The sequence below is a fragment of the Triturus cristatus genome, chromosome 7 (genome assembly GCF_964204655.1).
Source record: "Triturus cristatus chromosome 7, aTriCri1.1, whole genome shotgun sequence".
Classification (NCBI taxonomy): Eukaryota; Metazoa; Chordata; class Amphibia; order Caudata; family Salamandridae; genus Triturus; species Triturus cristatus.
Window position 1 is genome coordinate 1881081269 of NC_140590.1, and position 14797 is coordinate 1881096065.

Genomic DNA, 14797 nt, shown 5'->3' on the forward strand with positions numbered 1-14797 from the left:
CGAGGTTGTAAATTACACCGATTGTACCTGTCGGCCGTGGGCGCTTTTATGGACTCCAGGCCTCGCTGGGTGACCTTGGCACCTCACGCCCTTGGGGTGAGGGGCGTGTCCTAGGGATGGGGTGTTTAAGGGCAGCCTCAAACGAGAAGGGCTCATTCCTCTCAGGTGAGGCTGCACACAGGTGAGCGCAGATTCCTCAGGGAGAGACTGACTGGCATCGTGGTGCCCCCGGGACTGCCAGGCATCGAGGGGATCCCTGGACTGCCAGGCACCGAGTTGCCCCCGGGACTGCCAGGCATCGAGGTGCCCCCTGGACTGCCAGGCATCGAGGTGACGCAGGGACTTCGAGGTGCTCTAGATACGATGCCCAAGCGCACATCCCGTCACCGGCCGCCGAAGGTAAGTTTAGTTCATGCAAATCTATGCCAGTGCAGGACAATCTCTTACCAATCAATGCCAGACCAGTCCATGACAGGCCAGGCCTGGACAATCTAATCCATAACAGGCTGGTTAAATCCCCGTCAGTCCATTCTTCTCCATGCCAGGCCATGGTCCTGCAAGCCAGCCCATGTCAGGTCATGCCAATAAATGCCAGCCCGTACTAGTTCATGCCATGCAAGTCTATGTCAATCCATGCCAGTCTATGCCCCTCCATGGCAATCTAGGCCATCAGTCTATGCCAACCCATACCAGTCTGTGCTAATTCATGCCAGTCTATGCCAAACCATGTCAGTTTATGCCAAACCATTCCAGTCTATGCCAATCTATGCCAGTCTATGCCAATCCATGTCAGTCTGTGCCAATCATTGCCAGTCTGTGCCAAACCATGCTAATCTATGTCAAGCATGCCGATCTTGGCCATTGCAGTCTGTGTCAATCCATGGCAATCTAGGCCATGCCAGTCTGTGCCAATCATGCCAGTCTGTGCCAACCCATGCCAGTCTATGCCAATACAGGTCAGTCTATTCCAATCAATGCCAATTGAGCCCATGCCAGCCCCTTTCAGTCTGCACCGCTGCGCACCAGCTCCCGCCAGCCCGTGCCAGCCCCAAGGGCGCCTCCATGAGGTTATATTCGGCGGCTCATGCACGTGAGAATGGCATATGGGCATCACACGGACTGCACATACATGTATGTAACACAGATTCAGAAACATACCTCTGGTTGCCACAGAATGTACTGAATGGGAGAGACAAGCACATTGGGACAGGATTACAAGCCCACTAGGACAGGGCAACACAGGCTCCGGGGCAGGGTAACACGCCCACTAGGGCAGGGCAACACAGGCTCCGGGGCAGGGTAACATGCCCACTAGGGCAGGGCAACACAGCCTCTGGGGAAGAGAAACACGCCCACTAGGACAGGGTAACACAGGCTCTGGGGCAGAGTAACACGCCCACTAGGACAGGGCAACACAGGCTCTGGGACAGGATTACAAGCCCACTAGGACAGGGCAACACAGGCTCTGTGACAGGGTAACACGCCCACTAGTACAGGGCAACACAGACTCTGGGGCAGGGTAACACGCACACTAGGACAGGGCAACACAGGCTCTTGGGCAGGGTAACACGCCCACTAGGACAGGGCAACACAGGCTCTGGGGCAGGGTAACACGCCCACTGGGGCAGGGCAACACAGGCTCTGGGACAGGGTAACACGCCCACTAGGGCAGAGGAACACAGGCTCAGGATCAGGGTAACACGCCCACTAGGGCAGGGCAACACAGGCTCAGGGGCAGGGTAACACACCGACTAGGACAGGGCAACACAGGCTCAGGGGCAGGGTAACACGCCCACTAGGACAGGGCAACACAGGCTCTGGGGCAGGGTAACACGCCCACTAGGACAGGGCAACACAGGCTCTGGGGCAGGGTAACACGCCCACTAGGACAGGGCAACACAGGTTCTGGGGCAGGGTAACACGCCCACTAGGACAGGGCAACACAGGCTCTGGGGCAGGGTAACACGCCCACTAGGGCAGAGCAACACAGGCTCTGTGGCAGGGTAACACGCCCACTAGGGCAGGGCAACACAGGCTGTGGGGCAGGGTGACACGCCCACTAGGACAGGGCAACACAGGCTGTGGGGCAGGGTAACACGCCCACTAGGGCAGGGCAACGCAGGCTCTGGGCCAGGGTAACACACCCACTAGGGCAGGGCAATGCAGGCTCAGGGGCAGGGTAACACGCTCACTAGGGCAGGGCAACACAGGCTCAGGGGCAGGGTAACACGCCCACTAGGACAGGGCAACACAGGCTCAGGGCCAGGGTAACACGCCCACTAGGACAGGGCAACACAGGCTCTGGGGCAAGGTAACACACCCACTAGGACAGGGCAGCACAGACTCTGGGGCAGGGTAACACGCCCACTAGGACAGGGCAACACAGGCTCTGGGGCAGGGTAACACGCCCACTAGGACAGGGAAAACACAGGCTCTGGGGCAGGGTAACACGTCCACTAGGACAGGGCAACACAGGCTCTGGGGCAGGGTAACACACTCACTAGGCCAAGGCAATGCAGGCTCTGGAGCAGGGTAACACGCCTGTTAGACGGCGACCTCAGAGGAGCCCGGAAGGGGGTCCTGACTACCCTGAGACCCACCCTCGAAGTACCGTAGCCGGGCACTGGCGGGAGACTCCCCAGGGGGAGGAATCTCGCAGCTAGGATCGTACTTCTGGCACCACACGACACAGAGTAACCACACCGGTTATTCTCAGAAACAATCTTTTATCAAGCAGGTTATCACGGCAAATATGTACAAGGTGTGCACGGGCTCAAGAGTCTCGGAAAGGTAGGGGGGTAGCGGGACAGTCTTTGGCAAAAGTTCAAGCAGGGACGTATCCGGCGCACAGCTCACAATCCTCGAGCCGGGGGATACGGGGTCGTAGTCGGGGTCCGGCGGGACCGTGGGAGTCTGGGGGAGCCGCGAGTCACTCAGCGGGCTCAGGTACAGGTTCAGAGGTGTACGATCTTCAAGGAGCCGCGAGTCTCTCAGCAGGCTTAGGCGCAAGTTCGGAGATGTTACGATCTTCCAGGAGCCGCGAGTCACTCAGCAGGCTTAGGCACAAGTTCAGAGGTGTTACGATCTTCCAGGAGCCGCGAGTCACTCAGCAGGCTTAGGCACAAGTTCAGAGGTGTTACGATCTTCCAGGAGCCGCGAGTCACTCAGCAGGCTTAGGCACAAGTTCAGGGGTGTTACGATCTTCCAGGAGCCGCGAGTCACTCAGCAGGCTTAGGTTGTTCCAGCGTCGAATCTCTCGGACCGACCCAGAGCATCCCTTGTTATAGGTCGACCCCTCTTTGATGTCCGGGGTCGGTGGAGGCAGGGGTCTTGTCACCTGGGGGTCGCTTGTCGGGTTTCCTGCTATTGTCTTTTGATCTCGTTCAGGGCCGGGGCGGGAGGAGTCCCAGACACCCAGCAGGCGTGGAGCCAGCTCTCCGGGAGGCCGGAGGGCCGATCGAAACCCATCGTCCCAGGGGAGTCCAGAGGTGCGATAGAACTGCTCCTCCCTCTCTCATCCCCTGGAAGTGTGATGTCCTCCAGCCGGAGTGGCGCCTCTAGGCCAGGGTCGCGCTGGGGCCGGGCGGCCATCTTGACGCATGAAGTGGGCATGCGGGCCCGGGGTGGCCGAAAGGAGAGGGGCCATGGACGAGGATGTCCGGGCCGGGTGCGGGTGTTCTGGTAGGAGGGACCGGCTGGGCCGGGTGGTTGGGGCTGCAGGTACCAGGTTTCGGTGGTGCGGGTGCACGGAGGGCCGTTCTGCGAGGCCGGGTCCAACACGCGTCCCCCCCAGCTGAAAGCCGGAGAGAACTGCCCATCATCTTGGGGGGTTCTCTTCGCTGAGGCGGAAGAACCGGGAGAGGCCGTCAGCGTTGGCGTGGTCCGTACCAGGGCGGTGTTCTACGGTGAAATCCATCCCCTGGAGGGAGATTGTTAGAAAAGGTAGACGGACCGGGAGGGTCGGCCGGGGTCAGGAGGAGAGGTCTCCGGGGAGAGCCGTCTCCAGCGATCGTACAGACAAGTAACTTCCCCCCCACAGACGAATATCACACACGGATAAGGTTCAGTGATCTTTATAGGCACTTATTTAAGGTACGGTGAACTGGTACAAGGAGGTCTGGACTCAGGGGTCCCCTCGATTAGAGTCTCGCAAGGTAGGGAAGGGGGTAGCGGGACAGTCTATTTACCAATCAGGTAGTTCGGTTGAGGTGATGATGAGCTCACAATCCTCGAGCTTGGGGGTTAGGTGGTATGGGCCGCGGCAGCGCCAGCAGGTCCCGGTGTGGATGGTCGATACAACGGGCCGCGGCAGCGCCAGCAGGTCCCAGGAAGATGAATGTTGCAGAAGGCTGCGGCAGCGCCAGCAGGTCCCGGTGAGGATGGTCGTTACAACGGGCCGCGGCAGCGCCAGCAGGTCCCAGGAAGATGAATGTTGCAGAAGGCCGCGGCAGCGCCAGCAGGTCCCGGTGAGGATGGTCGTTACAACGGGCCGCGGCAGCGCCAGCAGGTCCCAGGAAGATGAATGTTGCAGAAGGGCCGCGGCAGCGCCAGCAGGTCCCGGTGAGGATGGTCGGTACAACGGGCCGCGGCAGCGCCAGCAGGTCCCAGGAAGATAAATGTTGCAGAAGGCCGCGGCAGCGCCAGCAGGCAGGACGATGGTTCACAAGAGAGGGCTACGGCAGCGCCAGTAGACCGTCAGGGTTGAGTTCACTCGGTGTCTCTCGACTCCAGGATACAACTGCCTTCTTGCTCCGGAGCTGCCTCAGTTATAGGGCTGGTGCCCTTTGATGTCCGGACCCTCGCACTTGGAGGTCGGAGGGTCCGGGATGAAGGTGTCCAGACACCCAGCAGGGGGTGGAGCCAGTGCCTGGGGGAGCTGGGGGCGATCGGCACCTGGCGGGGGAGAGCCCTTGACACGTCGGTCTCCCATTGACCTGCCAAGTGGTCCGCTCACCTCCTGGGCGGATAGTGGTGCCGGGATGTCGGGGCCGGCCAGGCCCGGGGTTAGGGTCGAGGGGAGGCCATGCGGCCGCGTGGTGCAGGGCCCAAGATGGCGGCTTGACCCGGCCGGGGAAGCCGGTGGGGCCGGACCCCGTGATGAGTAGGGGTCCGAGGGCAGAGGGTCCGTCGGGAGACGGAGTACAGGTGCTTGTCGCGGGGATATGCCAGGTGGGCCGGAGTTCGGGCCTTGTCGAGCGGGGAGGGAGCGAGCCGTCTGTGAGGCCTGTCCAACATGCGTCCCCCCCAGCTGAAGGCGGGGAGAGTCACCCATCTCCTTGGGGACTCTCTTCGTCGAGGCGGAAAAAGCGGGACAGGCCATCCGCGTTGGCGTGGTCTTGGCCTGGTCGGTGCTCCACGGTGAAGTCCATTCCCTGCAGGGAGATGGACCAGCGCAAGAGTTTTGGGTTCTCCCCCCGCATCTGCATCAGCCATTGCAGGGGTCGATGGTCAGTCTGTACCCGGAAGTGGGTACCGAAGAGATAGGGTCGGAGCTTTTTGAGGGCCCACACTACTGCAAATGCCTCCCTCTCGATGGTGCTCCAACGCTGTTCTCGGGCCAGGAGACGTCGACTGATGAAGGCCACCGGCTGGTCATGACCTTCGGGGTTCAACTGAGAGAGGACGGCTCCGATGCCGTGGTCGGAGGCGTCGGTCTGCACCACAAATTCCCGACTGTAATCGGGGGCCTGGAGTACCGGGGCGGTGCACAGGGCGGCCTTCAGCTCCTCGAAGGCCGCTTGACAATCAGGAGTCCAATTGACCCGCTTTGGCTGGTTCTTGGATGTGAGACCCGTGAGGGGCCCCACGATGCTGCCGTAGTCCTTCACGAACCGCCGGTAGTAGCCGGTGAGCCCCAAGAAGGCTCGGACCTCGGTCTGGGTGACGGGGGGCTGCCAGGACTGGATGGCAGCAATCTTAAGTTGTAGTGGGGCCACCAGCCCGCTCCCCACTTGGTGCCCAAGGTAGGTCACAGACCCTTGGCCAATCTGGCACTTGCCGGCCTTAATGGTGAGGCCGGCCCGCTGGAGGGCTTGTAGGACCTCTTGGAGGTGACGGAGGTGGTCGGACCAGTGGCGGCTGTATACAGCGATATCGTCCAGGTAGGCAGCGCTGAATTCTTCAAGCCCCGCCAAGACCTGGTTCACAAGGCGTTGGAACGTGGCGGGGGCATTCTTCATGCCAAAGGGCATGACCTTAAACTGATAGTGGCCATCGGGGGTAGAGAAGGCTGACCGTTCCTGAGCCCTGGGGGTGAGGCCGATCTGCCAGTAGCCCGCCGTTAGGTCGAAGATACTGAGGTAGCGGGCGGCCCCCAGCCGGTCGATCAGCTCGTCTGCTCGGGGGATGGGATGAGCGTCGGTCCGGGTGACAGCGTTCAAGCCCCGGTAGTCGACGCAGAATCTCAGTTCAGGAGCGGAGCCGGGGGCAGCGGCCTTGGGAACTAGTACGACCGGACTGGCCCAGGGAGTGTCCGAGGGCTCGATGACCCCGATCGTGAGCATCTTGGCCACTTCCTCCTGTATGCAGGCCCGTACCCGATCTGGTACGCGGTAGGCCCGGTGCCGGACAGGGGGACTGTCCCCGGTGTCTACATCGTGCAAACACCAGGGGTGACCCCGGGGGTGAGGGAGAACAGGGCAGCGAACTGCAGCAGGAGGTTCCGGCAGTCCTGGCGTTGCTCCGAAGTGAGGGCGTCAGAGAGCCGGACCCCGTCCACGGAGCCGTCCTTCTCCTGAGCCTTCAGGAGATCCGGGAGGGGCTCGGAGTCTTCTTCCGCGCCACTGTCTGTAGCCATCAAGAGGCTTAGTTCGGAGCGCACAAAGTGCGGTTTGAGCCGGTTGGTGTGGAGGACCCGAAGGGGGTTCCGGGAGGACCCCATGTCGATGAGGTAAGTGACGGGGCTTTTGCGCTCGACCACTTTGAAGGGCCCCGTCCACTTATCTTGCAAGGCACACGGTTCGGTGGGGGACATCACCCATACTTGCTGCCCAGGCTCGAATTCAACGGAGGAGGCATTGTGATCATACCACCTCTTCATGTCCTCCTGGCTGGCCTCGAGGTTCGCCTTGGCCATCTCCCGGAAGCGCCGGGTCTGGTTTCGTAAGGCCAGGATGTATTTGAAGACGTCTGGAGGGGTCGTTAGTGGGGCCATCTCCCAACCTTCCTTGACTAGGCTGAGGGGCCCTCGCACAGGGTGTCCGTATAGGAGTTCAAAGGGGCTAAAACCGAGGGACTTCTGGGGAACTTCCCGGTAGGCGAAGAGGAGGCACGGGAGCAGTACATCCCACTGGCGACGGAGAGGTTCTTCCAATCCCCCAATCATCCCTTTGAGAGTGCGGTTAAAACGCTCCACTAGTCCGTTCCCTTGAGGGTGATAGGGGGTCGTGAATCTGTAGGTGACCCCGCATTGTTGCCAGAGGGACTTCATGTATTTTGATATGAAATTCGTGCCGCGGTCGCTGACGACTTCTCGGGGGAAGCCTACCCGGGAGAAGATCCCCATCAGGGCCCGGCCAACCACTGGAGCGGTCACTGTCCGTAGGGGCACCGCCTCGGGGTAGCGGGTGGCATGGTCCACTAGTACCAAGATGAACCTGTGTCCTTGTGCCGTACGGGGGTCCAGAGGTCCCACAATGTCTATCCCCACCCTTTCGAACGGGGTGGTGACCACCGGGAAGGGTTGTAGAGGGGCCTTCAGCTTCCGGCCACTCTTCCCGCTGGCTTGGCATGTGGGGCACGATCGGCAGTGGTTCAGGACGTCATTCCTCATTTTCGGCCAGAAAAAGTGGGTCACCAGTCGACTGTACGTTTTATCCTGGCCCAGGTGTCCAGCCAGGGGGACATCGTGGGCTAGGTTGAGCAGAAAGTCTCGGAAGCGGAGCGGTACCACCAGAACTCGACCGGCCCCCAGCTCGGCGATTCTTTGCTCGCTGTAGAGCAGGTCGTTATCCCAGTAGACCCAGTGGGTTCCGGTGGTGTCCCCGGCGTTTTGGGTACTGGCTTGTTGGCGGAGTCCCTCGAGGGAAGGACAGGTCTTTTGCTCCTGGCGGAACTGTTCTTGGGTGGGCCCCCCTTCTTGCCGCCACTGAGCCAGATCCGGAAGGTCCTGGGGTGGCGCGTCTTCTTCGGTAGTCTGGTCCGGGAGGTCGGACTCGCCGTTGTCCTCTACGGGGGCAACCGGGGGCGGAGGTGCTGGCCATTCGGTTTCTTCTGAACGGGGGGCGGCACGGCCGGCCATGGATCGGGTGGTTATGCAGGCCCAGTCTGGAAGGCCCAGCATCCCCAAGTGCTCTCTTCTCTCGACGGTGGCCCACGGGGAACTCTCGAGGTCATTCCCCAGGAGGCAGTCCACGGGGGCATCGTCCCGGACCGTCACTTTCAGTAGGCCGGAGACCCCTCCCCATTCAAACGGGACGCAGGCCATCTTACACATGCTCTCAGAGTTATCTGCCGAGCGGACGGGGCAGAGAATGTTCGGCAGGATCTGCTCGGGCTTCACCAGGTGACAGCGGACGGCCGTCACGCTGGCGCCGGTGTCACGCAAGGCCTCGGCTCTCTGTCCATTAATGGTCACCCACTGACCGTATTTTCTGGTGTTGGCGGGTAGGGGAGCCCGCGGAACCATGTCTCTTCCCCCTAAGCATGCCAGGACCATGGCGGCCGGTTCCCACCCTTGCTGGTCCGGCTCACACTCCTCGGGTCCCTCCGACGACTGCTCTTCCCCCAGGGCAGCGGCAGCTACCTGGCGGGGCTTGGGTGTTTGGTTCAGCGGGCAGTTCGGATCGTTGGCGTAGTGGCCTACTCGCTGGCACCGGTGGCACGTGACGTTGGCTCGGTACCCAGGCCGCAACGGGGGGTTACCCCGGCCGGCCGGAGGCGGGGTGCTGGCCACGGGTGTTGCTGGTAAGGCGTCTCTCCCTCGCCCCTGGCCCCCTCCTCCTCCCCGAGGACGGTGCTGGCCTTGGTTGCTTCTGTTCTGGTCGTGTGGCCCTTTCCGGCCCACCCGGGTGCTTTCCCACCGGTCAGCTTCGGCGGCGAGCTGCCGGGGATCAGTCAGCTTACTGTCGAGTAGGTGCTGCCTGAGCTCGACGAAACAGTTGTTTGACAGGTGTTCCCATACCATAAGGTTGAAGAGTTGCTCGTAGGTGGTGACCTGACTTCCCTTGATCCAACCCTCGAAGGCCCGGCTGAAATAGTTCACGTATTCCACCCAAGTTGTACCTGGGATCCGGGTGCAATCTCTGAACCTCTTGCGGTACATCTCGGGCGTGAGGCCGTAGCGGGTGAGGAGGGCAGCCTTCATGTGGTCGTAGGACGACATTTGGTGATCGGGGAGCTGCAGCAGGGCATCGCGACCCTCGTTGATAAATCTCCCCCAAAGTCCGGCTCCCCAATCACTCCGGTCGATCCGGTGGGAGGTCATTGCGATCTCATAGGCTTTGAACCACTGTTGTATGTCGTCTTCTCGGACATACTCGCGGACCACATCCTTGGGGATGTGAACTTTTTTCTCGATTGGTCCCGGGGTGTGTGGTCGCTCAGGCACCCCCAGTTCCTTATTCTGTTTGCGCAGTTCTATTTCCGCCAGTTGGCGCTCGTGCTCGAGCGTTATTTTTTTCTCTTCCAGCTCTCTCTGTCTCTGCTTTTCTTCTCGTTCCTCTCGAAGCCGCATATGCTCGAGGTTGAGTTTCTGTTCAGCTAACTTGAGCTCCCCATCCATCTTGAGTCGTGCCATCTCTAATTCGTGTAGTCTGACTCTGTCTCTTTCTCGTATCTCCTCCTGTGAGAGGCCCGTTCCCCGCTCCTCGGGAGTCGTGGCGTTCTCTTCTGGTGCGATGCTGTTTTGGTCTGGTGTGACGCTGCTTTGGTCGGAGGGTCTTGCGACCCCAGTTTCTGTCCACGACTCAAGAGCGCGCTTCAGATCATCCTTGGTACTCAGGCCGGTGGTAGCAATGCCAAGTTCTATGCAAAATTGTTTCAGTTCGCGGTGGTTGTATTCTTCTATTTTCTCCATTTGGAACTTCTCGGTGGAGCTGTTATCTTTGGTCGACATCGTGCTTTGTCGTGGGGCGAGCTACTCTCTGTACGATTACGCGTTGATTCGGATCGCGCCGCTGGCCACCAATGTTAGAAAAGGTAGACGGACCGGGAGGGTCGGCCGGGGTCAGGAGGAGAGGTCTCCGGGGAGAGCCGTCTCCAGCGATCGTACAGACAAGTAACTTCCCCCCCACAGACGAATATCACACACGGATAAGGTTCAGTGATCTTTATAGGCACTTATTTAAGGTACGGTGAACTGGTACAAGGAGGTCTGGACTCAGGGGTCCCCTCGATTAGAGTCTCGCAAGGTAGGGAAGGGGGTAGCGGGACAGTCTATTTACCAATCAGGTAGTTCGGTTGAGGTGATGATGAGCTCACAATCCTCGAGCTTGGGGGTTCGGTGGTATGGGCCGCGGCAGCGCCAGCAGGTCCCGGTGTGGATGGTCGATACAACGGGCCGCGGCAGCGCCAGCAGGTCCCAGGAAGATGAATGTTGCAGAAGGCCGCGGCAGCGCCAGCAGGTCCCGGTGAGGATGGTCGTTACAACGGGCCGCGGCAGCGCCAGCAGGTCCCAGGAAGATGAATGTTGCAGAAGGCCGCGGCAGCGCCAGCAGGTCCCGGTGAGGATGGTCGTTACAACGGGCCGCGGCAGCGCCAGCAGGTCCCAGGAAGATGAATGTTACAGAAGGGCCGCGGCAGCGCCAGCAGGTCCCGGTGAGGATGGTCGGTACAACGGGCCGCGGCAGCGCCAGCAGGTCCCAGGAAGATAAATGTTGCAGAAGGCCGCGGCAGCGCCAGCAGGCAGGACGATGGTTCACAAGAGCGGGCTACGGCAGCGCCAGTAGACCGTCAGGGTTGAGTTCACTCGGTGTCTCTCGACTCCAGGATACAACTGCCCGGAGCTGCCTCAGTTATAGGGCTGGTGCCCTTTGATGTCCGGACCCTCGCACTTGGAGGTCGGAGGGTCCGGGATGAAGGTGTCCAGACACCCAGCAGGGGGTGGAGCCAGTGCCTGGGGGAGCTGGGGGCGATCGGCACCTGGCGGGGGAGAGCCCTTGACACGTCGGTCTCCCATTGACCTGCCAAGTGGTCCGCTCACCTCCTGGGCGGATAGTGGTGCCGGGATGTCGGGGCCGGCCAGGCCCGGGGTTAGGGTCGAGGGGAGGCCATGCGGCCGCGTGGTGCAGGGCCCAAGATGGCGGCTTGACCCGGCCGGGGAAGCCGGTGGGGCCGGACCCCGTGATGAGTAGGGGTCCGAGGGCAGAGGGTCCGTCGGGAGACGGAGTACAGGTGCTTGTCGCGGGGATATGCCAGGTGGGCCGGAGTTCGGGCCTTGTCGAGCGGGGAGGGAGCGAGCCGTCTGTGAGGCCTGTCCAACAGAGATTGACCACCGCAGTAGCTTGGGGTTTTCCCCTCGCATCTGCATGAGCCACCGCAAGGGCCGATGGTCAGTTTGGACTCTGAAATGCGTGCCGAACAGGTAGGGTCGTAGCTTTTTGAGTGCCCAGACCACGGCAAAGGCTTCGCGCTCTATGGTGCTCCACCGCTGCTCTCGGGGCAGCAGCCGCCGACTGAGGAAGGCGACGGGCTGGTCTAGACCTTGGTCATTCACTTGGGACAGGACGGCCCCAATGCCATGTTCGGAGGCATCGGTCTGGACTAGGAACTCCTTGGCATAGTCGGGAGCCTGGAGGACGGGAGCAGTGCACATGGCCTTTTTTAGAGCATCGAAAGCCTCCTGGCAGGCAGCCGTCCACTGCACCTTCTTTGGCTGTTTTTTAGATGTGAGTTCGGTGAGAGGGCCGACCAGGCTGCCATATCCCCGAATGAAGCGTCGGTAGTAGCCTGTGAGTCCCAGGAAGGCTCGGACCTCCGTCTGGGTGATGGGTGGTTCCCAGGCCAGGATGGCGTCGATCTTTGGCTGTAGAGGGGCTACCTGGCCGCTCCCGACCCGGTGCCCCAGGTAGACTACGGAGCCTTGCCCGATCTGGCACTTGCTGGCTTTCACTGTGAGGCCGGCCTGGCGCAGGGCGGCTAGCACCCTCCGGAGGTGCTGGAGGTGCTCACTCCACTCTGAACTGAAGACGGCGATATCGTCTAGATATGCCGCGCTGAACTGTTCCAACCCGGCCAGGACCCTATTCACCAGTCGCTGGAAAGTGGCCGGGGCATTTTTCATCCCGAAGGGCATCACGCGGAAGCGGTAGTGCCCGTCGGGGGTGGAGAAAGCGGACCGCTCCTTGGCCCCTTCGGTGAGCGCAATCTGCCAGTATCCGCAGGTGAGGTCGAATGTGCTGAGGAACCGGGCTGCCCCTAGTCGGTCAATGAGTTCGTCGGCTCGTGGAATGGGGTGGGCATCGGCTCGGGTAACGTCATTGAGCCCCCGGTAATCCACGCAGAATCGGAGCTCGGGGGCGACACCGGGGGCCGCTGCCTTCGGGACCAGGACCACGGGGCTGGCCCAGGGACTGTCAGAGGGCTCAATCACCCCCAGGGTCAGCATCTTCGAGACTTCATCTTGAATGCAGGACCGGACCCGGTCAGGAACCCGGTAGGCTCGGTGTCTCACCGGCGGGCTATCCCCGGTGTCCACGTCATGAACACACCAGTTGGTGACCCGGGGGGTCAGAGAGAAGAGGTCGGCAAATTGTCTTAGGAGCTGGCGGCAGTCCGCTTGTTGCTGGGCAGTGAGGGCTGGGGAAAGGTTCACTCCCTCCACGGAGCCATCCTGCTCCTTGACACACAGGAGGTCCGGGAGGGGATCCGACTCATCTTCGGCCCCGTCATCGGTGGCCAGCAGGAGGCTCAGTTCTGTCCGCACGAAGTGAGGCTTGAGTCGGTTCACATGCAGGACCCGGAGGGGGTCCCGGGGCGACTGGACGTCCACCAAGTACGTCACTGGACTCTTTCGCTCAACCACCTTGTAAGGCCCAGTCCATCGGTCCTGGAGGGCGCCAGGCTTCACGGGGGCCATGACCCACACCTGCTGGCCCGGCTGGAACTCAACCAGAGTGGCATTCTGGTCGTACCAGCGCTTCATCTCTTCTTGACTCGCCTCCAGGTTGGCCTCGGCCAGTTCTCGGAACTTCCTGGTCTGGTTCCGGAGGGCCAGGACGTATTGGAACACATCTCGGGGGGTGGTCTGGGGTGCCGCCTCCCACTCTTCCTTAACCAAACTGAGGGGACCTCGGACGGGGTGCCCATAGAGTAACTCAAACGGGCTGAATCCTAGGGACTTCTGGGGGACCTCTCTATACGCGAACAATAGGCAAGGGAGCAGGACGTCCCACTTACGCCGGAGGGGCTCTTCTAGGCCAGCGATCATCCCTTTCAAAGTCCTATTAAACCTTTCTACTAGGCCGTTTCCTTGGGGATGGTACGGGGTGGTGAACTTATAGGACACCCCACATTGTTGCCACAGGGACGTCATATACCTTGAGATAAAATTAGTGCCGCGATCGCTCACGACCTCGCGGGGAAACCCCACCCTGGAAAAGATCCCCATCAGGGCCCGGCCCACCACAGGGGCCGTAATGGTGCGCAGGGGGATAGCCTCCGGATAGCGGGTGGCGTGGTCCACTAGGACCAAGATAAAACGGTGGCCTTGGGAGGTGGGGGGGTCCAGTGGTCCCACGATGTCGATCCCGACTCGTTCGAAGGGGGTACTGACGACCGGGAAGGGTTGGAGGGGAGCCTTGAGTTTCCCTCCACTCTTCCCACTAGCCTGGCACGTGGGGCAGGACTTGCAATGGGCCTCTACCGCTGCTCTCATCTTAGGCCAGTAAAAATGGGTCACAAGACGGTTGTAAGTCTTGTCCTGTCCCAGGTGACCGGCGAGGGGGACGTCGTGGGCTAAACCCAGGAGGAAATCTCGGAAGCGGAAGGGTACCACCAGTACCCGTCCAGATCCCAGCTCCACCGACTTCTGCTCACTGTACAGGATGCTATTCTCCCAATAGATTCGGTGCGTCCCGGTCTGGTCACCTGCGGCTTGGCCCTCGGCTTGGCGCCGCAGCCCGACCAGGGAAGGGCAAGTGGCTTGCTCCCTGCAAAACTCCTCCCGGGTGGGTCCGCCCTCGTGGCGCCATTGGGCCAACTCGGGTAGATCGCCTAACTCAGGGACCGGGTCAGGGTCGGATGGTGTGGGTTCATCGCTAGCGACGGACCCTTCTGATGGGGGGACGGAAGGACCCTCGGCGGGGACTGTTCTGATCTCTTCGATCGGGGTGCTCTGGACTTCCCTCTGGGGAGTGAGTCGGGCGGACATAGATCGGGTGGTGGCGCACACCCACTCGGGGAGTCCCATCATTCCCAGGTGGGCCTTGCGCTCTACGTGCTTCCATGGGGAACTCTCTAGGTCGTTCCCTAAAAGGCAGTCGACCGGCTGGGAGGTTCTTACGGCCACCTTGAGTTTGCCTATCACCCCTCCCCACTCAAATGGCACCAGGGCTACCTGGCACATGCTCTCTCTATTGTCTGCGGATATTACAGGGCAAAAGACGTTGGGGAGGATCTGCTCTTCGGGGACTAGGTGCCTGAGGACACCGGTGATACTGGCCCCGGTGTCTCGCAGGGCCTCTACCTGGTGGCCATTGATTTTGACAAGCTGCCCATACTTCTGGGTGTTGGAGGGGAGGAGGCTACCAGGGATCATCTCCCTATCTCCCAGGGATACTAGGGCCATTGCTGCGGGTTCCCACTCTTCGGCTTCCTCCACCCCCTCCCCCAGGGCTACGTTGGCTATCTGTCTCGTCGG

At 61.1% G+C, this 14797-nt stretch overlaps 1 protein-coding gene across 3 annotated transcripts in view; it reads left to right on the forward strand.

Moving 5' to 3' along the window:
* Positions 1-14797, forward strand: part of CLCN1 (chloride voltage-gated channel 1) — a 1161279-nt gene that overhangs the window by 507290 nt on the left and 639192 nt on the right. For 2 of the 3 annotated variants that reach the window (XM_085620357.1, XM_085620356.1), the window contains exon 1: positions 67-399. The exons of the other annotated variant lie outside the window; for it this stretch is intronic. In XM_085620357.1, coding sequence (XP_085476483.1) covers positions 364-399 — 36 coding nt within the window. In that variant the 5' untranslated portion in view covers positions 67-363. Of the gene's footprint in view, positions 1-66; positions 400-14797 lie in introns of those variants that run through there. 3 annotated transcript variants of the gene reach the window in all.